Genomic DNA, 26244 nt, shown 5'->3' with positions numbered 1-26244 from the left:
TTTCACCCAACTCTGGGAACGTTTGTGTTTCCACCTGCAGCTTGTGTGGGTACTTGAGCTGATCTAATTGGGTACAAAGAGCAGCAGAGCTGTCATGCTGAACACACACCCATGGGTAGAGCCTGATATTCCTGCGTATTCAGCCAGCTTCTACAACAGATTTTGCGGTCTGGATAGTGCAAGTTGCAGGTGGCTGAACTTGTGTGAGTTGACAACTACTTTGTCATACGTGTAGCAGTGCTGTGCGTGCCCTGCACACTGATCTAGGCTAGAGCTCTGATGAGGCTGCCTCTGATCCGAAAGTGAGTTGTCTTACTGAGCTGGCAGGCTAGGGTAGCAGTGCTGTGTGTGCGCTGCCTGCGTTGCTGTTTGCAGTGCAAGTTCGCGGCCTTTGGGGAAAGGGGCGCCAGCACCCACCGCCGCCCTGCAGCCCCTGGTACCCGAGCAGGTTCGAGGCCGCTGCGGTTATGCCTGGAAGAGCCGCGCTCCTGCTCTTGCCTCCCGGGCGTCAGCGCGGGCATGCGACTGAAAGGATCAGGATATGGTGGGAGGGGGCTTTGATCTGCCTTGGGGCCAGGCTGGCGGTTGGGCCGGGCGGGGGGAGAGGCGTGACACCACGGTGAGCGGCTCCTGCCCCGGCTCCACTGCGGACGCCTGGCCCCAGGCTGGGAGCGACCCTCGGCCGAGGACCGGTGTCCGCCTCTCCCCGGCGAGAGCGGGGCACAGGGAGGCGGCGGGTCCAGGGTCTGCCCGCCGACCTGGAGTAGGGCGGGGGTCCGCCATGGAGGTGAGCCGAGGGGCGAGCGACCCCACGCCTGGCCGGAGGGGCGGGGGCCAGCCCGGCAGCCGGGGGGAGGAGGGGGTGGCGGCCCCCGGCGGCTCCTCCCCCGCCCGAGTTACAACCGGTTCGTGCCGGCACCGGCCGCGGCCGCGCCTCGCCCTACCGCGCCGGGGATGCGGGGTTGCCCCGGCTCGCCGGGGCGGCTCCTGCCCGCCGCCCTACGGGCTGTCCGCTGCTGCCGGCGCGGGGCGCAGGTAATGGGGGCGCCGCGGCTCGGGGAGACCCGGGCTTCGGCCGGGCCTTGGGGGGCCGCGGGGGTGTGCGGAGCGAGGGGCCGGGCCGGCCGGAGCCGCGGCGGGCGCCGTGCGCCTCCCCTGGCGGGACCGCTGCCACCACCCGGCCCGGCTCTCTGGCGGGAGGCCTCGCGGGGCTGTCCCGGCCCCGGGTGTCGGTGCGTGGGGCGGCTGGGCCAGGTCGGTGGCCCCAAGGGGGCTCTGCAAGGACGTCCACGCCGCCCAGGGTTCAGGGAAAGAAGCTGGCTCAGGATCTGCCGTCGCCCCTGGGTGCCCGCTGAGGTGGCCGAGTCCCTTGCGGTTCCCATCGACGTCCGCCCCTCGGTGCCCTCTATGAGCACCCCGCGGGTACGTCCTGGTGTTCCTTGTGCATGCCTGGTGGCACCCAGTGGTCATCCAGTGGTGTCGCGGTGCCAGTGCCCACTATGGCACACGGCAGTGGGCACCTGAGCATCCGTGCGTGTCCATTGCGGGCACCTGTCAGCGACTCGGAAGCCGCAGCTGCTCGGGAACAGGGCAGCACGGCGTGGCCGTGACTTGATATGTGCGTGACATCGGGCTGCCAAGGGCAACCTTTCAGTCATGAGGGTGTGCGGATGAGCGCTTCCCGTTGAAACAGGTCTGTGGGTGGAAGGCGTCAATGTGTAATGCATCCCTCTGGAGCGGGAGTGTGGGCTGGCCCTGGGGGTGTGGGGAGAGGCGAGGCGAGCCAGGGGCTATAAGAGCCCGTCCATCCCCACGGAGGACCTGGGCAAGGGACCGGTTGGGAGAGCAGATGCCAAGGGGAGCCCTTGTAGGTTGTGATGCCTAAGGAGGCGCACACCGTGCTCCTGTTCTGCAGAGGAGTTCTCCTCTGGTAAATGAAGTTTGCTGGTGGTTTACAGCAGCGCCAGATTGCATCTGCCTGCATGGATGTGTGCTGGCCTCTAACAGGCAGTCATACTTAGCGGCGGGGGGGGGTTCCATCCCTCTGAAGCTCTGGAAACAGGTAGGACTGGTTGTCCTGAGCTGACAGATTTGTACAAAGCTGACTGGTTTATGTGCTGTCCTGGTTGATGCTTCTTTATGTGAACTTATTTTGCACAATGGAAAAATGTTATTATGTCGTCAGTAAGTTTTGTTTTGGTATTTTGTTTTGTTTTAAACCCCATGCTTCTTCCCTCATTGGGCAGAAATGGAAGAATCTATGTTGATGAGCCTCCTGCCTAACTTACAAATGGGAAAGTGGAGGAGCACAAGAAATAGGTAAACCTGAATGCCAAGAGGGAAATAGCTACATTCAGTGTGAAAGAACTTAAAGACAAATATTTAAACAAGGAGAGCTAGTGCAGTTAGAGCGTCAGTCAAAATCTGATGTCATCAAAGTACAGATGCGTCTTTTTCATTGCATTTAATACAATGCTTATATTGCCATGTCAGTACATGTGCAGGTGTTTGCATACGATGAATATGTTAAAAACAATTGTAATGTATCACTGCCACTTTAATGGTCTTATTTGCAAGCCAAGGGTAGCAGAAACTTCAGATGATATTTCCAAGAATATTGCCTGGAAACTAAATAGAAATTTACACGAGATCTAATTCAGCTTAAAATGAGGGATGTTATTAATACTATTCTGGCTGGTACCATCTTAATGTGTACCAGTGCCTTGCAAAACTGGAATAACTGAGTGTCAACCACACAGTGGTTCTGCTGACACCGGCTTTCTTTGCAGCCATGTGCTGCTCACAGAAAGCCACGTACTTAACCAGACTCTGCTTGCACAAATAACAAACTGGAAACAACTGTATTGCTACCGTCTTTCTCAAGATTCCCTTTGCCACAGATTGATTTCTATGCTGAAGGCTAATGTTTCAGTTGTGCTCCTGTTCTTTAGACCAATTATTTTTTTTGTGCTCCTCTGCCATCTTTTAACCCAAATTTTAAGTTTTATAGAAAAAGAACTCAATATTGTGATAAAGCTGCTTAGATTAAAAAAAATAGTTGCAGCCACACACTTCTCTCTTTCCAGATTAAAATTTGTTGTTCAGTTTGTTCTCTAGAGTTTCTTGTTGTTGTTGATGGTAAAGGCTTTCATCAGGCAGCTCCCTTCCTCTGATTCTTATTCACAGTGAGTACGACTCACTGAAAAGCTTTTTCTGACCAAACTTCAAGTTACAGTTTAATTCTTTATGCTTCATCCCTCCATTTCAACATTTTTTGATGTGACTAGGTTTTCTGGAGTCTGAAACAACATCCTTAGGTTTTGTGAACAGTAAGGTTTGTGAAGTGGTTCCGACCTGAATCTTAAACCCCTGGTTGTTTGTCTCTTTCCAGGATCACACAAATCTTCCTGGCTGGTTCCAAAGGAAAGCAAAACTGTTAAGTGCTCGTTTCTGTATGCGTTTCTGCTTCTTTATTTTAGGTGATTGCACATATCTGTGTGGCCTGTGTCTTCCTTCCGCACAGGTAGAAAATAGTAAAAGACACTTTGGATCCCTCCCAAGTCATCGCACAGATTTGATGGCCGTGTTGGGAGCAGCGAAGGTTTAGTTCCTACTGTCAGCTCTTGTCTGTGCTACCCAGATTTTACACTACAACTTGACGTTTTCAGGGAAGCATTAAATAATGTACCAGTAAATGGTATATGGATATCCACAGTCCCAGCAGCAGCTTGATTGACTGGAACATCTTCAACCATGTATCATGGCAGAGAGCTTTGGGAATGGGCTCCTTGCACAGAGCTCTCAGACTTTGTGCCTCCAGGGAAGTTAGAAAATACAGCTTATTTTAGTTGAGAGGCACATAGGGGTGTGAGGTGAAGGGGCAACCTGCAAGAAAGGGGAGGAGAAGCCAGGTTGTGTTTGTTCTAAAAAACAAACTCTAGGACTCTGTAGGTCTGTTTGCACTTTGAGGATGATTTCTGGGGGAAAAATGACAGTGGTTTTCACTTTTTGCTTGACAATCACAGACTGTAAATGGCTCAAAGTGTTTAGAAAGTAGGGATGTTTTTACTACCTAAAATCTTGTTATTGTGCTAGAAGATGCAAAAGACATCTGTGGTGCAAAATAAGGAGTCACCAGGATGTGGGAGGTCAGCTCTTGCTGTGTAAGTCGGGAGCAGTTGGTTAAAGTCAATAAAGCTGTTCAGACTTGCAGCAGGTGAGGAACTGATCCAGCGTTTTTTGTCTTTCTGTTAGAAAAGACTACGTGACCTAGGACTATGAAAATGTCTTTCCTCTCCTGCCCTGCCCTCCCCTCTTCCCCATCAAGTGTTTAGAATAGCAGAACTGAACTCAGAGTTGTCTCTGTGCCAAATTTTAGGACGTCAATATAGTGGAAATCAATATAACAGCGAAAATGTGTTTGTTTTCTAAAGGTTACTGTTTAAACAAATATGAGTTGGGATTACTTACTCTCTATTCCCATTATTTTATGGTTTTCTGAAAATTTCCTTGCTTTGTCTCAGTGGAAGTGGTTTTTCTTGAAGCTGTTACTCATTTCCACCATTTTTACTCCAGTCAGGGATTAAACGAGCCAAATGAGACTTATTTAATACACGGAGAGATGCATATGTCAGCTCTGTTGGTGACTGCATATATGTAGCTTAAATATTTTGTGTAGAAATACTGGGATCCCCTTTTGTATGAAGGTTATTGTAGCAGGAAAATAATGGTAAGTGGCTTTTGAATACTTCGATAGCATATGGTATGGCGTGATTTCTGTCCATCTCAGCTGTCACCCTTGCATCTGATGTAATCAAGGGACAATTACCAGGCACTTGAGGAAATAAATCAGTTTACATTTATAGCTGAAACATGTAACTTTGTAACATTTGTAACTGGAAATACTGTATCTTGAAGGACTGTCAGTATGATAAAACTGTAAATCACTCCTAAAGGACCTTGAACATCAAAGCTTATTTCACATTAGTAGACAATGTTTTTGTTATTTTGGAGCTCAAGGATGCTGTCAGCTGCTAATGAATTGAGGGGGGTTCAGTACTTCTCCACTAAGATAACTTGGTTACTTCTGAAGTTCATCTGAAAACATATTAAAAAGAAGAAATTTAACATGAAGACACGAGTTTTTCAGAGTTGTGTTCCCTGTTGCAGTGATACTTCAGCTGAACACTTGCTTTGCTGCTCTTTTCCTGCAGGTAGAGTCACCACATGAAGGCACATCTGTAGGAAGCTGAAGGACTTTTTTGTCATCATCTGTAAGTACCTACTCTCAAAGTAACAATATAAGTGCATCTGTAAACTACAACTGGCCTTTTTCAAGTCTCTATAGTAATTATTCCTCAAAAATTTGTACTGTAGCTTTTTTTTGTAAGGTTTCAATGCAGATTCTTAAAAGTTACCAGAGCAAAGAGGTTGGGGAGCTTGAATGAGAGTTCTGTTACTGTCTACTTGTTTATACCATTGCTTTCATACAGCAGTAATTTTTTTTCCATCTCTGCTGGGTTGCGAGTCAAAAAAGCAGCGTGACTTGTTTATTTTTCTGCCTTATCTCATGGGTGTCTCCCAGAGCAGAACAGTTATTGCAGCAGCCTTAATGCATAAGCTGTAGTGTGAAGATGGTCTTTGAGGGCATTTCAAGAAGAAAACAGGGTAAGATCTTATCTCTTTGTATCTTACAGGGTAAACAAATTAAAATTGTTGAGAATCACACGTCCAATTAGTGACAGAGCCAGGAACACAACATGGGTTTTGTGGTCATCACTGCAGCAGATTTCTCCCTGTAGAGAAGGAGGGCAGGTTAGTTGTGTGCACAGGGACTTGCATATCATTGGAGTTGTCCAAACTCCAAAGCACTTTGGCCTGGAAACTTCTAAATTCTTCACCAGAGGTTAGAGGCATTGGTCCATACTTTCACAAACTAATCTTGAGAAGGTGTGAGGACAGTCAGCTGTTTAAAGCCGTAGATGTGTAAGTGATGGACCTTGCCATGCAGAGGACTAAGGGGGTATTTATGGAGTTCAAGAAGTGGGTGCCAGTTTGGGGAAGGGTGATGTGCGCAAAGTGCAGAGGGGGGACACTGCAATAGGTTATAGGAGGTTTTTGTGTGCATGTTTAATACTGTCATGTCTTAGCATATAAGCCAACACCTATATACAATTTTAAGACTCACTCCGCTTACTAATATGTACAAAGTGATTTTTGCATGTATCACTCCTCTACACATTACCGTGCTGACAGAGCAAAGTACTGAACTGTTACTATTTCCAGAATGTCAGTTTTCCTCTTGGCCTGTTCCTCCCAGATTACACTATCCGGTAGCAAACACCTTGCTAAACTGCAAGGTGCTGTGCCGAGACTACAACTAAGTAGAGATTTTTCTTTTGGACCTTTAACTAATATTTTTATACGTGTGTTTTTGTTTTTTTTTTTTTTTTTTAATCCTAAATTGTTTGCTGGGATTGTTTTATACTTGTAGCTTTTCTTGCCCTTCAAGCCTATATGCTTCACTCATGATATCCGAGGGCTTAACAGCTGGTGGCTATGTGGTTCTCTTATTGCACTATGTCAGATATTAATGCCTGAGGTCTTCACAAAGGCTGTTTAACACTCAGAAAATGAAATGTTCCCCCTTTCTGTAACACAGTGCTGAAGTATGTATGACTTATTAATGCTTTGTGTACTGTTCCTGTGTTATCCAGAAGAGGCAGAAGTACCAAATGGTAACTAGTTTCCATTGTCTGTGTGTTGAATGTATTTCTCGAAGGCTGGTTGAAACAAGCCTCTGTTTGAATGTGTACTTCTCTGTACAGCTCAATTGCCTTAGCAAACCTAGATCAGTCACTCTTCTAATGCTTGTTTCTGTTTGTTGTTTTTTTGTTTACACAGGTTCTGCCTGCACATCTGCACTCATCTGGCAAGATGGTATTTCGGAAACCACCCGATGGTGGCTGGGGCTGGGTGATTGTTGTCGTTTCCTTCTTCACTCAGTTCTTGTGTTACGGATCACCGCTGGCGGTGGGAGTCTTGTATGTAGAATGGCTGGATGCTTTTGGAGAAGGGAAAGGCAAGACTGCTTGGGTTGGATCGCTAGCAAATGGAATCGGATTGCTTGCCAGTAAGTGTGTCTTAAATCAAAACGTTTCTTTCTAATAGATGCTTCTGTCTGTGTGCGCTTTTGGAATTAAATTATAAACAGCTTCAAACGATGGAATGAGGATGCTGCGTTTTTGTTTTAGGTCAAGACAGGTGAGAAAATTACATCTGTAGTTCCACTATACTTAAATGAAAACAATATAATTGTAAATGAGCAATAAAAGTATTACCCTTAGAAAATTCAAAATTATTGTCTTTGAGTAAACAGGAAAAACCGAACTGTCTGGGAAACTAAGTGGTAATTTTGTTGATGGGATTTAAAAAAAAAAAAAATATAATGAGTCTTGAAGACTAAAATTTGCATTACTATCTTTAAAATCAGAGAAAACTGTTAGAATGAAATGGTTCAAGTGCTTTAGGAAAAAAACAAGGTCAATCAATAAACCAGTTATGCATTTTTCAGCTCTAGAAATAAATCCACCAGTTAGGGTGGGTGAGGGCTCTTTTTCAGTGTTTGTTTAAGAAAAATCTCTATTTGAAGACCGGAAAGTTACGGATAACAGTGGCATTAAATAAAACAACTTTCCTGGAAGGTTTTCTTTAGTAAGACATTGTCACTTTGAGAGTAACAGCAGGGTTTTAGGGAAATAAACCATGACTTTTCAAGTCAATATGTCCATTTTTTATTTTTATTTTAATATCGAGCTTGAGTATTGTACTGGGTAATATCACTAACTTCTGCTTTTTGAAGATTCACCGTGGGAACTATTATGTTTTTGCTGAATCTGGAAAAAAATTGCATGTCAGTAGAGAAATTGCTATGGGCAAAAGCAATTATGTAGCTTAATGGACAAAATGCAGCTCAGGATTCTGGCGAAATCTCTCCTTAAAAGAAAGTTGACATTCAAATAGCAATAAAGACCTGAATAAAGACCACTGCTTTGTATGGCACTACAACTGGCCAAATAGTGGCATCATGCTTGTGTTGGGGTTTTATATCACTAGGCAGGATGGAAATGGGCAAAGGCAGGTGTGTCATCGACCACAAGAAGACCCTTTTCAGTCCCAGGGTGTAAGTGGGCAAAGGACTGTACGCTGCTCTTCATCATACTTTTTTATTTTCCTGTTTTGAGGGCATGAACTCCTTTTATTAATGGATCAGGACCTAAAGAAACCTGAGTGAGAGAATGAACTGGGGGAAGGCTCAACAAGATAGTTACTGAAGAAAAACTAGGCAGAAAGGGATTGCAAGAGACAGAGTGAAAACAACTCGCTCTCTGGAGACCAGAAGTCTCTGGCTCACTCTGCTGACACGAGCCTCAACCCTGTTTCTTGTATGTCAGCACCGTGCTGGTTTCCAGATTTCTTAATGCTCTCTCTCTTGCCACTGTGAGCAATTGTCAGTAGTTGCTTTATAGCAAATACAAATGTCTGTGAATGAATAATAGAAATAAAAGATACCGTTGTGTTTGATTTTGGCATGGAGTCCTTAAATTACTTGAAATTTTGATGGCTTAGGAGGAACGTTGTCTGTCACTGTACTTTTGTTCTTTCAGTTTGGGATTTGGAAGCTTAATAAATCATTCCTACTTTTAATGCCTTCAAAGAAAAGTACAGTGAGTTCCTTTTAATTGCATTGATATATCAGAGTTGAGTGAAAGCAAAATACATGTTCCCTGCTTTACCCGAAATGGAAGATCTCAGTGTCTTATCAAGCTGGGATCTGACCTTAATGATAACTTTACTTAAAGTAAACTTGTTGGAGGGACACTGTAAGTATGATAAGCTCTACTTAAAACTTGAATGCTCTCAACAAGTCACAACTTTTCATGCAGTTTTCATAGCAGTCCTTTTCCAGACCTAGTCACTAGAGTAAAGAATGTGTGTGCTTTCAGCATGAAACCATTGATATAACACATTGCAAAGTTGGGCCCTTTTCAGGAATATAGGAAAAGAGAACTTGCTTCTGTTCTTATTTCTGCTCTTGCAAGTTCAAGTATTATAGGCCAGGTGGGACCACTATGTGTTGTAGCCTGTGTTAACTAGATGATTGGGCTAGATGACTTTTTCTAAATTAACGTGTTTTCATGTACGTGAGGAGATACTATCTGTAACTTAATAACAACCTCCCCAGGCAAGCTGATTTCAGAAGCAATATTGCATGTATGGATGCCAGTAACAGGACAGCTTCACCCCAAAGCCTTTTGGTAGTTCCCTTGCCTTTTTCTGTTCCTAACTTGACTCTTCTAGATGTTGTTGTTCTTTTCCTTCTCCTCCTTTATTTTGGTTTCCAGTCTCTGATCTAGTTATCCAAAGACATGTTTTCAAGTATTGGTACTCTTAAAGCAACCCATGTTGCATGCAGAAAATACTGTAATTCTCATTTGATTTAGAGCACATTTGTTTTATGCATTCTCTGTCTCTTACGGCTTTTCTCAGTAGTTCATTCCCTCCTTAAAAGTATGTAAACTTATGATACAAGTTGCTTAGTTTTCATTTTCAGATGACTAATGATGTTATCTTTAAGTGGCATATTTTGAAGCGTCTCTGAATAAGTGTGGTGTGTGTCTAGAGCCTGCAATTAAATTACTTCTGAATTTTATTTTAAGCCTGTATCTTGATACAGTCTTTTTGCCATTGATACAAGAGACTTCCGCTCTTTTAATTAAGACTCTTCTGTGAACCCTCTCCAATTAACATCACTTTTCTGAAGCTGTAGATGACAGACTGGAAAAAGAATGGCAGTTGTGGCAGATTTGCACTAGAAATCACATTATCTATCTTCTCTAACAGTGGAAGGTAGGTCCAGTGGCTTTGCTATAGTAGTACTGTAATTTCACCAGAAAGAAGAAAATGTCCTTATGTGTATGCCAGCTGGCACAGAAAAAGGTTCTGTGTGTCTTCTCCCCTCTCTACATGTAGTTTTCAAAATTTTCTGAAATAGCTGATGCTGGTGAGTCCGTTCACATTTGTTGTATGCTTTCTACAGTGTTTACCTCTTGCTTGTGTGAGAGCTAAACTTAGACTCGAGACATCGAAATGCAGGACAGCACCTTGTTTATGGAGATGAATTTCCCAGCCGCCTGGTGTTGGGTTTCTGTCCTGCTCGCAGCACAGGCAGCGTCACTCAGGCCAGAGTTCAGCCCAGGGCTGGGCTGTTCAGCTCATCATCTGGAAAAGGGAACGCGACGGGAACATGGTTGATCTCTTCCTTGCAGGATGACTTGAGTTACAACTTTCTGTGATGCAACCTTACGGTGTATGGGACGAAATGTGCCTAAATCAGTGAGAGAAAAGCATCAGTGTTATTGCACAGGGCAGTGGTGAGACCTCCTCTACAACACTGGGTGTCATAACTCTGGTCAGGCCGTATAGTAGATGCAGCACATGACTCCATGGATGATGCAGGGCTTTTTGCATAGGAAGAATTCGAAAGAGCTTAGCATATTTCCCCTGCTAAAACATGCCAGAGAAGGATATTTATTATGCTGTTGAAGATCGCACATTTCTCCTGCACCAAGTGTTCTTAATTTCACATCCATTTGGAGCCTGAAATTTAATTTGATCCATGTTATACTTGTTGAAAGCAAAACAGACAAAGACTTTGGCATTTGTAATTGGCACCACAGCTGTTTATAGTAAGAATTGACTTCACAGTACTTGGCATAGCAGGAAGCACCAGCATCGGTCTCCTATTCCCACTCCCATTTATTAATGGAGAAAGAACAAAGGGAAGATTCTTCCTTCAAAGGCATGTCTTGATATATTAATAGGGTGTTTCTGCTGGCCTGAAGCATTCAGTGTTAAATGTTGAAAAAGCTTAATTTTGTGTTTTCAAGCAACATTTTTACAACTTTAAAAAAACCTTCACAGAATCTACATGTTTTTGGGCAAAACCCTCACACGTAGGTAGCCACCACCATAAATTATAGAAACTATACATATTTTGTGGGGAGCAGAGAAGATGTCCCAAAGGTTCCCCTAAAGAGGACCCCAGTTTATTTAATAACTTTATCAGGAAGGAGTAGGCTCTTCAACCAGTTGGGAGTGAGTTGCTGTCCCATGTAAAAATGCTTTTGCCGATCTATATTCTTATCCAAAGGACAAACGCTTGGAGAATATTATATTTATTGTGATCAGGCCTTAGCGGTGCATTTAATAGGCAAAAAAATACTCTTGTGTTCTGTCCAGTGGATTTTACGGGCATTCCATGAGTGTTGCTTCTACTCTATGGTTTCCACATGCTTAAACAGATACCAACAAGTAGGGTGGTTCAGATGAATGCAGGCGATAAGAAAATGAACTCAGTTGTCCAATATTGTTTGTTTAGCAAAAGGCTTTGTGTGTGTATGAGGTGAAGGGGGGAGGACCCTTGAGACAAGCAAGTGGAGGAGAGTTGATTCACAGAATTTTTCTCTTCATGCAAGAAGTCTGAGGAAGAGAGTGCTAGCTCTTGCTGTCTGTGAAACAAAACGAATTTGTACTCGTCTGGAAGTCAGAAGATCGTGGTAGTAATAAAGTCCCTGTGTGAGCACCAGATGGCTTGTTCTCACATCTCAGGCAGGACTCACTGCCATGTCCAGGTCTCACTGAGGGTAAAGTCTTTTATTCAAGGAAAAATTAATGAAAATATCAATATACAAATGATTGCTGCTAGGAGTTGTTCTTTGATCTCTCTACATGAAGATCTACTGTGAGAGCCCATCTTCTTTCTGCTACTTCTTCCCATTTTGTGTGGGGATCTTCTTGACTCCTCCTCTGCATTGCCTGATAATTGTGTTACTGGCTGCTGAGCCTTGACGGGTTGTGTGCTGAAGAGCAGTGGCTGTACCCATGCTGGCTTCTAGGTCTTTCTGAACAATACTGTTTTCTTCCTAGAGTTAGCTGTTATTCTAATAAGCTGAGCTGGTATCTTTTTTTTTTTTTTTCGGTAGAGTTTGGTCTAGTTTTAAGATACATCATTTGGAAGGAAAAAAGCTCCAGGGATTTTATTTGTAAAAGAGGTAAATATTTATCAATTTCTCCAAATATTATTCTAATACCAGTACTAACCCCTGGAGTTGTTTGACAAACTGAACAAAATATGGTCTTAAAGGCCATTTTCCATGCTTACTATTGAGGATTGCCCCTGGGATTTTATTTTTATGTTGTTCTTGTTAGAGTGAGAAATAAGTTTTCAGTAGAAGGATCTTTCTGAACAAGAGTCAGCTAATGAAAACACTTATGCTGCCTGAAGAACGTTTCCTGTGTGACTGTAGATAGGCTCTTACATTCTTCGGAACGTCCACTTTGAACAAAATCCACAGGGCAGGAGTTCACAGAGCAAGTCTCAGTCTCACTCTGGGAAAGCTGGATGTTTGACCAGAATTAACTGCCTTGAACCCATTGTTCTTGAATTACTTGTAGAGAATGACATGTTTGTGTACAGTGAGCTCCTGTGCAAATACCATGGTAATAACCAAAGGAACTGTGCCTGGTGGAAAAAAATGCCAGCGCTTTGGGAAACAGAGAAAGAGAGGGAATGTGGTGAGGAGGGAAAAGAACAAAGAGGCTGGCCGTCATGGAGGTTTTCTTTTGTGAGTTTTATTTGCTAGCAGTAGGATGAGGGGAGTGTGAAAGTAAGACCTGGTGTGAAGGGAAAGATGGAGCTGTTTTTCTTCTCATCCCAGAGGCCTATAATGACTTTTAATACTTATGCTGGCATTCCTTCTTATAAACAGTGCCATTGCTGAGCTGCCAGATCTCTTGCTGTGTGAGATGCCACATTGACACTGAGTTTATTGGAGCAGGTTCTTCAGTTTTGTGCAGGTTATTTTCCACATCCGAGCAAAACGATCTTTGTACTTTCTGTGCTCCTTTGGGATTATTTTTTGTAAGTGGGAGAAGCTGGAAGAGCATCTCCTTGGACCTTGTCAGAGATGCTTTTGATGATGTTCCAGAGGAGAGTGTCCTTGTCAGATTATGAAGACACGTTCTTCATATCTGTGTCTCCCTTGTTCTAGCTTGAGGTCACAGGGTCCAGCTTCACCTTGGATCCTCTTGTGGTGATCAGTGCAGTCTGTACCACCACTCCAGCCTGGACAGACACCTCCTGAAAGAAGCTGCATTGAAATACAGAGAGCAGGTAGAAGGGAAATGCTGTTTGTTTTTGCAAGTTAGTGGGTGAGAATTAAAGAGCAGAAAGAGTGCAAATTCCTCTGCTTAACTGAATTATGTTATCACTACCTAATGTTCTCTTAGTGCGGAAGAACTTTTAAGGAATTACAGATTCAATCCTTTGTTTATTTTTAAATCCTGTAGTTTTAGGAAACATACCAATCTTAATTTGGCAGTTCTAGTAATTAGTTCTAAGAATCAGCAACAATTTAACACTCTCAGCTTTTGTTCTCGGCAAGTTGCTCTGCCCAAGTTATTCTGGCCGGCTTTCATTCCCACAGCGTGCTGGCTCTGGAGAAGCAGCAAGCGCTTACATCTTCCTTTTTCATCATTTCCAAAATCCAAGTAAGCCCCACTTCCCCAGATTTTTCTCGATTCTTCTTTGACTCTTTGCCTGGGTAAGCCCAAATTCAGACTCCTTTCCCTTTGCATTCCCTAGGCAGATAGCTCTTATGTAGGGCAAAAGTTCTGACCTGCCTCACCTTTGAGGATTGTTTCACCTGCTGCCGAATCTGTGCCCCTGCTTGCCAGAAATGCTTGTCCCATGGCCGGTAACCACAGGAAAACCTTGCCTGCATTCCCAGCTGCTACCTCCTGTCTGCAAACCTCAGCAAGCACTATCCCCAGCTCCAACTGCTGTTCACCTCGGATCACCTCTCTGGGCTCACCTCCCATCTGCGGGGAATCTCGGTTACATCTGAGTCAGGGAGGACCAGCCTTTACAAACAGACTCCAAAGTTACTGCTTTTGCAGATTGAATGGACCATGGGGTGTCTCTGTATTGTGAATGAGATACAAACGTGGTGAGGGTTTTGTTGTTGTTGTAATTTTTTAAATAATGTCATTCATCTGTTTATCTAACTTCTCATGTCAGAGTTGCTGAGTTTAGGATCTTGGGGCTAATATTCAAGTCTATGAATGTTTGGAACTTGAGGGTTTCAGATGAGAGATTGTCTTTTGCAAGCCAAGTGCCTTGCTGGTTGCTTATTTATGCAGGGCACCAAGCTTGCATGCTACTTCAGACTAAAAGGTGTATTCCAGGTCACACAACTGAAAATAAGTGCTTGTTCTACAACTTCTGTGAGAGGAGAACTGGCTGACTACAGGCAGAAGTATGAATGTTGCCTGCACTTTGTTCTTGTTTTGAAAAGCTAACCAAGCAAGAAGTATCGTGGGGGTAAAGAGAGGGAAGAACCTCTTCCCAACTTCATGAACATTGGTCTGGACCTTCTCAATAAATACCTTTTAGTTTCCATAGTTTTACAGTAGAACCCAAGATAGTTAATAAGCAGTTATTCAGTAGAATAGGAACTAGCAGGTATTTAATTGCCTAGAAAATCAGGGGCACAATACTGTTTGTCTTTATCTGGTATCTCAGTAGATATTTCCTCTAAGCACCAGGTGGCATTCTTACCATGGTTATGATCAGGAGTTAATATTTTCCATTTCAGTTTTATAAATCTCATATCAAGATAAATACAGATACTGTATTTGTTGAAACACAGGTTTTGGGCTCTGTCAAAAAATATGCACTTGGTTAAAGCTTGATTGATGGTCTAACTTCTTTCGGTACCTAAAGAGGGAGATTCTCTTCAGAACCTTTGTACAAGTCCTTAGGTGTGCAGTGACAGTGTTACAGTCTAGTGTGTATGTGTCATCCTGTGTTTAAAGAATGTTTTGCTTACTGTCTCCCTCCCAGCCTTGGTACTGTTTTGCGGTCTTGATATAATTTTATTCTTGAATAAAAATCTTGCAATCCTGATCTTGTATGTTTTTATAACTGTCTTTAAAAAATCTTACAGAAATGAGTACTCTCAATTGTTGTTTAATATAATTATTTATTCAAATAACTATTGCAAGAAACATTGCCACAGACTGAATTTTTTTCTGGTATTTACTCAGAACGTTTCTCCTGCTTTTCCTTTAGGTCCTGTCTGCAGCATATGTGTATCATCTTTTGGAGCAAGACCAGTAGCAATTTTCAGTGGCTTTATGGTGGCCGGGGGGCTCATGATGAGCAGTTTTGCACCTAACATATACTTTCTGTATGTTTCATATGGGATTGTTGTTGGTAAGAAACACTTCCCCTTCATATAGAGACTTAATCTTTATTATTTTGAGTCTTGGTTTATGAATCTGAAATGGGAAACTGATTCACAAAGGCAGCTATAATCTGGGACTTGTATTATCAAGGTATACTTTATTTTGGGGTGAGGAGGGGTGTCGCACAGGCAGGCTGTTATTATGTAGTGAAAGATAAAGGCAATGCACATGTTCTCCAGGGTTTGAAAACAGTTTGTCCTATGATGCGATTGTTAGAGACAGAGAAGCTGAGGTTTTACTAAAGAGTAATCAAGCAGGTCTTCTGCAGGCATGACGTGCCAGTCTCAAAGTAATAACTTCTCTTCAGGAATTTTGTCATCTACTCATTCTAATTTGATAAATTAGAGGTCATTAGGGAGCACTGTTGTGCTCCACATAACTGGATTGCACCTGAAAAGCTGTGCTAAAGGCACGAAGGTCCTGTTCTCCTGGCAGGTGATGACCTGCCCCTCTGCTGTGGGTGGTTTATCGAATTAAGGGTGCCGGGAACTGGGGCAGTTTCTGGCCAGCAGGCACCCAGCAGCGTGCTGGCCGGGGCACTGAGCCCTGCAGTGCAGCTCCGTGGGCTGACAGCCAGGTAACCCTTCCACATAGCACCGAGCCTGGGCCGGTAAACGCCTCAAACCCAGCCTGCAAAGGCGGCTTCTGCAGCCAGGGGTGCTGGGGGCAGCCCAGAGGCCCTGTTGGCATGAGGATGGTCTGGCTGGTGCTGAGCCAGAGTTAAAAGGTACCTCTGTGCCCGGGGTACACTACTGTATTATCAGGGGAAGAAAAAGGGGGGCGTTCATTTCCCCAGGTATGTTACATGCTTTATTTCTAACTCTGTTTCCAAGGGCTTGGATGTGGCCTTTTGTACACTGCAACAGTTACCATCACTTGCCACTATTTTGACAAACGCAGAGGCCTTGCACTTGGTCTGATTTCAACAGGTATGACTTTTAATTGTCGTTCTCTCTATCTTTTGAACTGTGATACTGCTACTAGCTATTGCCCTAGCAATAAAACCCAGGAGATTATATTTTTCTCAGTTACTTCCTGAGGTACTTAAGTCAAAACATCAGTAGCAATGAACAGATAAAATCAGGCTTCAGATAAAATACTAACTACACTGCAGGTGTATGGTATGGCTTGTCCATGTAGAGGAAAAAAAGGAGGTTCAATAAAATAAAAGCAGACTCACGAGTAACTTGGGCTTTATGCCATGGGTAATAAGGGGGTAAACTTTCTATAGGACTCTCTCCTCCCTCTTCTTTCTTACACAAGATCCAAGGTGAGAAAGAGATTGGAGATGCGGGGTATAAATGCTGGATCACCATAACCTCACATTTGCTGTATCTTTAAAGGAGTAGTGGAAGTTTGGGCTTACGTTTTTAGTATTTTTTCATTTCCAATCTAAAAGGAGACTAAATTCTGAAATCTTCCAAAAAATCATCCCAGCTTTTTGTCCACGTATGTTAAAGGGATCCTAGGAAAAACAAGTCTTTGATAATAAAAGGAGAATTCTCAGGTAGCTATTAGTGAGGAGGGGCCTGGTCAGTACAGGGTGTTGTGAGATGTCACTGTCAGATCCACACCAGTGGAATAAAGGGGAACTTCTGCAGAAATGTTCCTTGGAAGCATTTTCAGTGGCTTTTGTTGGGATTCCAGGTAGTTTGCCTTAAGGCCTGATCTTAATTTTAGTACCTGGCAGACAAAACAAGTCTGAATTTTATAGTTTTTTCCTTTTTTAGCACTGAAGTATATAGATGGCTTTAATATAACCTAGAGACAGTCTTCACCAAATCATTTTAATTTAAAGTTTGTCTTTAAATTGGCCTGAAAAAACTGCTCTGTATTTGTGAGTGAACATCCATTGATTACAATGGATTTATACTCACTTCAACCGAGAGCTTTCTCTTTACGTTGGTGGGATTGCATAAAATGCTTGTGTTCATAGTAATTGCTTACTCTTTGGTGTTTTCTTCTGAATAGCCAAATTTCTCAAATGCATGTTTGGCCCTGCAGAACTTCAGAAAGGCCTTTGGAGTAGTAAACTCGTACTGTGTGAGCCCCCTTTCTTAAACAGCAAGAAGTCAAGGGCTGTTTCTAGGAATAGACCTGTTTCCAGGTCTATTCCTGCCTTGGAGGAGGAAGGTGGCAGCGAGGAGGAGAGAGGGGAAAATGTTGGTGTGTGAAATTCTGACTGTGCTAACTCAAAATGGTACCTGGAGGAATAGGTGTATGTGAGGGCACGGCAGAAGGATGGCCTAATAGTTCTTTGGTGGTTTTGACCAGTTATAGTATTGACCCTGCTTGTTTCTAAAGTGTCTGCAGTGTTAATCATTATAAATTGTTCAGATATTTTGAAAAGCTTTTTATTTTGTGCATATTCAATAAAGAAACTGTAACTTCAAGAGGGATGGTAACTTACCAGTCTGTTAGACTGGGGAGAGAGGAGCACAGATGACTTACCATCCCTGTGGTGGTACATTTGTAGCTGCTGAAACGTAGAAGTTTGTTAGTGTTGAAGAATGTTCTCAAGTTCTTGAGTTTAAATTGAGCTTATTTTCCTTTTACAGGCTCAAGTGTCGGACTCTTTATATATGCAGCATTGCAAAGAGAGCTTATCGATCTGTATGGACTGGATGGTTGTCTGCTAATAGTTGGTGCTCTGTCTCTAAATATACTAGCATGTGGCAGCCTAATGAGACCGTTGGAGTCATCTGATTCCCCTCCACCAGAAAAATCATGTGTTGACAAAGTTCCAGATCAATATTTTGTTTACCACGAAAAAGAAAAGACTGTTGAAGAAAATATAAGCATCCTTGACAAGGGCTACATTGATGAAAAATGTGCAAACAATATGCCTGATTACAAACAGGATAGCATTTTAAATAAGAATGTATTAAGCTCAATAAACGTAAATGAGAAAGACACGTATAAAAAGAAAGTTGTAGAACAGACAAACTTCTGCAAGCAACTCGCCAAAAGGAAGTGGCAGCTCTATTTGAACTATTGGGAGGAAACCGTGGTTCTTTTTAAGAACAAAGTATTTTCAGCTCTCTTTGTTGCCATCTTGCTCTTTGATATTGGTGGATTTCCTCCTTCTCTGCTCATGGAAGATGTAGCAAGAAGTGCAAACATTAATGAAGATGATTATCCTGTGCCCCTTATTTCCATTATAGGCATAATGACAGCTGTTGGCAAACTTATTTTAGGAATACTGGCAGATTTTAAATGGGTTAACACTTTATATCTATACGTAACTACCTTACTAATGATGGGAGTGGCCTTGTTGGCAATTCCATTTGCCAAAAGTTACCTTACATTAGCGATGCTTTCCGGGATCTTGGGTTTTCTGACTGGGAACTGGTCAATTTTTCCATACGTAACAACAAAGACTGTGGGAATTGAGAAACTGACTCATGCATATGGGATACTTATGTTCTTTGCTGGACTTGGAAATAGCCTCGGACCACCAATTGTAGGTAAGGTCAAAGCAGATACTGTAAAATGAACATGAGCTTGTCAGGACCAGACAAAATTAATTTGCATGCAACTAGTTCTAATTGGTCCTAATAACAATGGAAAGACTAAATCAAAACCTTCCAAAAAAGTAAAGCCTGTTTCCCTTGAGCTCGCCAAGCTGATTGTGTTCTGGTTTTAGCTTTGATGAAAAGTACATTTCTTGCCTAAGTGGTCAAGCTGCATTTTATATTTGGCCTTTTTTTTTTCCTTTCATGAAGTTTTTCTGACTTACAGTGCCATGTTACATTTAACTCCACACTGATGCACTTCTTCTCTCTTATTTTCACCCTCAGGTTGGTTTTACGACTGGACGCAGGAATATGACACTGCATTCTATTTCAGTGGCTTTTGTGTCTTACTGGGTGGATTTCTTCTGCTGTTGGCAGCCCTACCCTGCTGGAACGCCTGTACCAGTCAGAGCTCCAAGCTGCCTCCAAATACTTACTCCTACAAAGTTGCATCTAGCGCTTAGGTGACAACTGGAAAACACACTGCGCTTTTTTATATTATATAGCAAAACGTTTTAGTAATTTTCCACTTATTTATGAAGCCCAAAAATCCTCTTCCACTAGAAAAAATTCCATTGTTGCTTGTTGTTCAGTTCCTTTTTCTTCTTTTATTTGTTGTTTGTTTTTAAGAACAGTCTTATTTTGTTTACTATGCACTGTGTTTTCAGCCTTTATCTACTGTAATTTCCTTTCACCCTGTAAGGGGTCTATTCTGCTGTATTATCAGCTGTACTTTTGTGGGGTTTTTTTAAGGGGAATGATGTGGAGGGGAGAAAACTTTGAAGCAAAAATGACGGCCTGTTCCTTATAGGAGAAGACTGGCATTTCTGTCACCTTTTGTAGGTCTCCGAGTTGCACAATCAGACTTTAAAAAAGAAAAAATTGCCTTATTAGAATGTAATACTGTGGCAAGGTGCTTGTAACATCATGCTTAGATTAACTTTTTGTCTTTTTAAAGTTTCTCTGATTTACAATGAAGTGCCAATTGGGGGAGGGAGAAGAGGGGGAACAAAAGCAACCTTGTGTTGCATAACTGAAGTAAACTTCATGATGAACATAAGGATTCTTACTACCACTGCAACTAAGAACTGTTTATAAATATTTCACATTTTGTGAAGCCTCTTCATAAAACTGTTGAACCAAAACCTTTTAAACCAAGGAATAAATGTGATTGTCAAAACAATGAAAAGAAATCCTGACTTGGTTATGCAAGCTTGTAATCTGTAGGTCGGAGCTGGAGATGTGCTCGCAGAAGCCCACAGGTGAGTGTTTCTAAGCAGGTCACCTCCAGTCTGGCAGGACTGAGGCATCTCTTTATGTGGAGCTACAGTTTGGTAGGTTGAAGCTGCTATGAAAAGTTTAGTAGTTGAGCTTTCAACAAGGTAATGGCTTTAAACTGGAAGAGGGTAGATTTATATTAAGCCTAAGGAAGAAATTCTTCGCTATGAGGTTGTTGTTTTTGTGCTGTCATGGACATAGCAAGGAGAAAAGTTAGGAACAGGGAGCAAGAGAGAGCATGGTGGGGGATAACTGAAGAGGTGCGGGGCAAGCCAGAGTGGAAAGAATTGCAACACTTTAACACCCAACAGGCCAGTGAAGAGAGAGCCCCTGAAACCTGGGTGCTCTCTAGCTGCAGGCTCGCTCTGGGGCTGTGTTGGCTTTTTGCTTCTGTCCAACCCAGGGCCCAAGTCTGGTGTGACTGGGGAAATACTGGAAGGTTGGAGTTGCTCCTGAGCCAGGCGGGTGTTAGAGCGAAGGTGGGATGGCTGGGCTGGCTCTGTGCTGCCCCGGGTGCCCTGGCAATGGCATTTGCAGCAGGAGCTGATCCCGTGCCAGAGATGCATCTGGTTGCTCTTGCATAGCAGTCACAGAAGTCTCCTACCAACATGTCACGCTTTTTGGCTTCTTGCTGTAGGCTTAAAGTTTAGTGGAGCATGTTGGGAAGCCTTGGGTTCTCAGTCCTGAGTTCCATTCCGTATGGTTGCCTGCAAATGCCCAGATAGTTCTCAGCAGTGCTATGCGCCTCAAACGTCTGCTGGGACTCTGGCTAAAAATAATCCTTAAGACAAAAAAAAACCAAACAGGCATGTAATGAGCAATATTTATTGTCAAAGTGCTATGCACAGAGTTACTATGTTTGCACACCTCATTAAACAGGAGCGATATAAGCTCTAAGTGGGGCAGACATAAGTGCAAGTAATGTTCCTTCTTCTGGTCCAATGTAGGAAAATCTAGCTTGGCTTCAGGCAGTTTTTGATGACTTTCTGGGATTCACTTATGTTTGTATTAAAACTTGACAAAAACAAAGATGCAGTTAGCATCTTGGTTTTTTCCCTCCATTTGTCAGCTGGGTGTAACTACTGTGTTTTTTTCTTTCCCCACATTGCTTATTTTGCCTGTGGAAAAAATATTGAGTAGTTGATACAGGCATAAATGCAACTCCAGTTCCAAGTTGGAGCCATGGTTATCTGATGTGGATTTGCACCTATTTGATGTTCTGCATGGCAGCTGTAGACAGATTTCACTGCACGCATATGACAGTAGTACCATGTCTTACACACCTTACAGACATTGCAGTGGCATACTGGATATAATCTGGGTATGGGTGCCTTCAGATTAATATCCTTTAAAGTCTTTCACCTCCTGATGACAATACATTCTGAGTAGTTTAAATATTAAACCGGAGTTAAATTAGTTTTCAGTCTTTTTGAGAACATTCGTCTGGAATTAATGTTGATGACTGGGCAATATGTAACACTTTTGCAATGGAAATGGAGCCTAGTATTCGGCAGCTTGATATGCATGGGAATATGACCAGTGATCTGTGATAGTTTCCTGCAGTAACCCTACCCATCAGTGAGGAAAGAGCCATGGCTGTTGAAGAATTTTAGAGGGCATTTCAAAAAGATGGACACAATTTGAAATCACACACAATTTGGAATCAGGTCCATCTTACTGAAACACCCTGTATATTGCCACTGCAGGCAGTATGTGCTGTGACTCCTAGCCAGTTAGCTGAGTACTGTGACTGTACTAATTTTGACTTCAATTGATAAATGAGACCTAAGATTTCATGTTTCATTTTTTGCTTTTTACTTCTATAGTTTTGCAGGGTTCCTTTCCAGGAAGAGGTTTCCAGAGATGCTGTAACCTGAGTATTATCTGAGAACCATTCCTCCTTCTATCCTGACACACCTCGTTCAAATCAGCCCAAAGGTTAGAGAGGTTTTTGGATGGTAGCAGGAGGGCTACAACACAATTATCAGTGTCTCATTTGCTTGATAAGTAAGTCATCAGCATTGACAGGGTGGTAGATGCTGGGGTCAATGCCCAGACTCCCTGGTGTAATTCTGGGGTCACTACCAGGACCTGGGGTCATGCCAGGCATCACACCAGGGGTGTCCAGGCCTGACACCGGGGTTATGCCGGCCCTGTCCTGGGGGGATCCTGGTGTTGATTCCGGCATCACACCTGGGGACGGTGAGGCCCCGGGTGTGTCCCGACGTTATCCCCAGCATCGCTCTGGGGATGGGTTTGTGGACTTGCTTAGTGTTTTATCCTGTTTTTAAAAAGTCATATCAATTTCAAAGTCAGAGCAATAGTGTTCCTGTTTATGCCAGTGACTTTTGTCTGAGCACCCCACCCAGAACAAACCCTGGTTTTCAAATCAGTTCTTGACAGTGCGCTGGAGTCCTATATCCCTGGTACAACATCATCTTCTTAAGCTCTCTCGTCTCACAGGACCTTCTCCTCCCTCAGTTCCCACAGGGTCAGTCTGGCCTCAGCGTTAGGATGGGCAGGAGACACATACTACATCATGGGTCTCGCAGATGGGGGATGCTGATTTGCCTGTTGAGAAGCTGCAAAAAGCAACACCATCAGCGGTGAGGTCCTGGGGGGTGCTGACCCTTGGCCTTCTCCTCCACTGGGCTGGCATTTATTTTGATATGTTGGAAGAAAAGGCTTTTAAAGCAGCTGAAATGACCTAGAGGTTGATCACATGAATTTGTGATGTCCAGTGTTCTGGATACAACAAGTCAGTGCATAATCTTGTAGCAACAGCATAATTTAGCAACTCCAGCAGAGCAGTCACAAAGGGTCTGGAATGTTTACTACAGATGAGACAAACAGAGATGTTTTCATGAGCTGATTAATTTGTATTTATGGTGTTCTCTGACCTTCGGACACACTGGAAGGGTTTTTCTTTTCTGCAGTTATCAACTTGAAAAAACAGCAAAAAAAAAGAACTAAACACTCCAAATATGACCCAATTAAAATCAAGGTATCATGAAATCTGTTTCAGGTTAACGTTAGGTACCAGTATGCAAGCAGTATGACTGAAACACAGCACTTATGGGTGGACAATGCTTTTAATGAATAACATACAATATTGATTTTTTTAATCAGCATTGTGTGCCCACATATCCTTGAAAAGTTGCTTTTGAAGTGGTCTCTGCATAATGAGGATCATGTCATGGGGAGCTGGCTAGCAGCTGCAACTGGAGTGAATTTCTTTGCTTCAGGTCAAGCTTTATGTGTTTATTTATGAACCCCACGGATCTGCTCTGATCCTGAGCACCTGATGCTCAAAGCCTGCATTTTGCCAGCTACTCTTCAGCTGGGATCAGTGGGGCTGCTTTCCCCACTGTTTGCTTCTAACCCAGAGCCACCGCCGCCCCTCCAGCTGGACCTGAGCCTGGCGGGGGAAGCAGCGTGGCAGGGCTGCCCAGGCCGCATCCCCACCACGGCCTCTCCGCGGGAGCACGCGCCGGCTGCTGTGCTCTTGCCCACCACAAAGGGTTTGCTTTCCTGTTTGGCTGGGTGCTCGGAGGCTCCTGAAGCCGAGACACAGCTCATTAGATGAGCGGAACAGGCTGCTTGCAGTTTTGAAGGAAAACTCTTTAATGAACTGTAAAGCCTTGGTTAATCATTTTTCTTGCTGCTGTTTTTTACTGCTGCTGATAGCGGATTTACCTCTGCCCTCTCTCACAGAGTTCCCGATGTTCCTAATGCTTCTGTAAAAACAACATGTTTTCTGAGGAAGAAAACCAAACTTTTCTGTTTTCCTTTCATGTTTATTCTTTCCTGAGACACCAGCAACCCTCCAAAGCAGCCCTTTCAGTAGCTGGAGGCCGTTCCCCCAGGGAAGGGAGTACAAAAGCAGCCCCCAGCGCTCCCCAGCCCCTCACACCACCCAGGCCAGGCTCTGCCTTCCCTCACAAGCCTTCCCCTGGGCGGCAGGGTGCTGGGAGACCAAAAGTTTTGGTTTTAATTTAGATGTGGGCCTTGAATTCAAGGTGGCTGCTCAAAGCACCACACATCCTATTCATGTATCTGAAGTCCTGCAGGGACTGGCTTTGATCCAGAGGCTGTGAAGGAAGGGTGTGAATTGCAGCTACTCAGTATGAGCAGTTACATGTTTGATTTGTGCTGCCTGCAGCCTTCTGCTCTTTGTACAATATCAATGCAAGGAGAAATCATCCCTCGGAACCCCGTTACTTGGTACAAAAAGAAAATCCCGTCCAGGGCTTGGGTCTCCTTGCTGTGTCTGGGTGTCCCCAGGTCCCACTCTCTGACAAGCCTCGTGTGCCCTCTAGCTGTTACAGACTTTCTGGGAAACTGAGATGGCTTCACTTTCTGCAAGCCTCACTGAATTTTGCTTTTGGACCCAACAGGCAGGTCTTGAAAACAAATTCTTCAATAATTTCAATTAAAGGAGCAGTAAAGACCAAGCAGCTGATTGCAGTCGCTGCTGCTTCGTTTGTGCTGTGATTATCCAGTAGGAAACACTTGTGCTCGCTGCTCAGGCAGGGAGTTTGTTGCTTTTAAACGTATTTGGCTACAGTTTACTTGTTTGGCTGCAGCAGGGGAGAGTGACATGTCAGCAGGATGATTCCTGTGACATTTAGTAAGATGGAGGGTGGAAACGTACTGTGGGGTGGGGAGCAAGAAGTTTAGAGAGCTGTCGATTTTTTTATTTTATAATTTTTGTGGGTTTGTTTGTTTTGGTTTGCACAGGCTTTTTTGTGAGATATTTCTTTGTAGAGGGCAAATCGCTGCCTGCCCACGAGCATGGTGAGCTGGGTCACTGGTGGCTCTGAGAGCCTTGTACCTTTGTCTGTCCCAAAGGGACCCAGGGAAGGTGGGGGAGCTGCTCCTGCTCCAGCTGCTTTGCAAGCACAACAGTAAAGTCTGTGAGGATGTGAAGGACGGCAAAGCACTGTTTATGGTGGCTGAAGGGCAGTGGTGGGGCAGAGGATTCAAATGCAGCAGGGAGGGGATGTCATGCACTGGACACCATATTGCTGTGACAGGGCAACCACACCATGGGATGTGGGAGGAGCAACACGTTTTCTTCTCTTTTTTAGGAGTTGTTTTTATGTGAAGTAGTGTTGAGGGATGGGGCGGGGGGGGGGGGGCAACACCATCAGCTTTCACACCACCTGTAGTTCTAACAGCTTTGAGGAGGCTCAGCTGTGAGGTGGGCGATGCTGTAGGGTGGTTGTGCTGGAGGGGTCAGGGCAGGGTTCCACAAGCAGCTACAGCTGATGAGCCCAAGTGGAGCTCATTTGCAGAGACAAGGCCAGGCTGCCGCTGCCTGGGCTGGTGGGGAGGGGTGCGGAGTTGGTACCACCAGGTAGCCCATGGGTTAGGGGAGCTCCTCTCTTTCTGACTTGGGGGAGGCTGAGCTGCTGGGCAAGGTGGTATCTACCCCCAGTTCAGCCCACGGGCTGAGCAGGTGAGGGGGCTGTGAGGATTGATGGTGTCGAGGAAAGGGCTGAGCCTTGCATGCCACTGGACAAAATGAGCTTTGAGAGAGCCAGTCATGCTGTGGGAACATCCCATGCACCATAGACAAATGGATTAAATGCCAGTTGGGCCAGAGAAGTCAGCTAGCAGGTTCTGGCATGCAGCAGGGAAAATGCATAATTTTCTGAGGGCTGGAGCACGTGGAGGCAGCAGTGAGGAGTTTTTGTCTAGATATGGCCCCACTCACTGTGGATTTGGCCATGTCCTGGCTGCACTTGGGTGGTGGGGGCTGGCATGCCCTACTGAGAAAGCAAAGTCACCTCTGTGAGGTCACGGAATCACAGAATGTTAGGGCTTAGAAGGGACCTCTGGAGATCATCTAGTCCAACCCACCTGCTAAAGCAGGTTCACCCAGAGCAGGTCACACAGGAGTGTGTCCAGAGAAGGAGACTCCACCAGCTCTCTAGGCAGCCTGTTCCAGTGCTCTGTCACAAAAGGTCTCCTCTCACACCAGATGGGCAGCAAAGCCTTGAACCAGAACATTTCCAGACCTCATCGTGGGATCTTCTGGAGAGGTAAGTGGGCTAAAGTTCTGCACAATTTTTAAGTG

General features: G+C 44.1%; 2 protein-coding genes across 8 annotated transcripts in view; both read left to right on the top strand.

Moving 5' to 3' along the window:
• Positions 1 to 371: 371 nt before the first annotated feature.
• On the top strand, positions 372 to 20077 carry SLC16A9 (solute carrier family 16 member 9). Of its 7 annotated transcripts, none has more exons than XM_065067875.1 (8): positions 372 to 544; positions 2247 to 2319; positions 5214 to 5273; positions 6904 to 7132; positions 15194 to 15337; positions 16203 to 16298; positions 17928 to 18836; positions 19170 to 20077. In XM_065067875.1, the coding sequence occupies exons 4-8, from the start codon at positions 6937 to 6939 to the stop codon at positions 19346 to 19348; spliced, it is 1524 nt and encodes a 507-aa protein (XP_064923947.1). In that variant the 5' UTR covers positions 372 to 544; positions 2247 to 2319; positions 5214 to 5273; positions 6904 to 6936; the 3' UTR covers positions 19349 to 20077. The 7 variants fall into 7 exon arrangements, with proteins under 7 accessions (XP_064923947.1, XP_064923948.1, XP_064923946.1 ...); XM_065067878.1 differs by lacking the exons at positions 372 to 544; positions 2247 to 2319 and adding exons at positions 897 to 1035; positions 5697 to 5814; XM_065067879.1 differs by lacking the exons at positions 372 to 544; positions 2247 to 2319 and adding exons at positions 1833 to 2062; positions 5697 to 5814.
• A 5702-nt stretch (positions 20078 to 25779) lies between these two features.
• Positions 25780 to 26244, top strand: part of FAM13C (family with sequence similarity 13 member C) — a 131074-nt gene continuing 130609 nt past the window's right edge. Inside the window, exon 1 of the mRNA XM_021283510.2 lies at positions 25780 to 26209. The gene's annotated coding sequence lies outside the window, so the exon portion shown is untranslated. The remainder of the gene's footprint in view (positions 26210 to 26244) is intronic.

This window comes from Columba livia, chromosome 6, assembly GCF_036013475.1.
Source record: "Columba livia isolate bColLiv1 breed racing homer chromosome 6, bColLiv1.pat.W.v2, whole genome shotgun sequence".
NCBI classification, from domain to species: Eukaryota; Metazoa; Chordata; class Aves; order Columbiformes; family Columbidae; genus Columba; species Columba livia.
The sequence above is the reverse complement of the archived record's forward strand: the minus strand, read 5'-3'. Positions and strand labels throughout refer to the sequence as shown.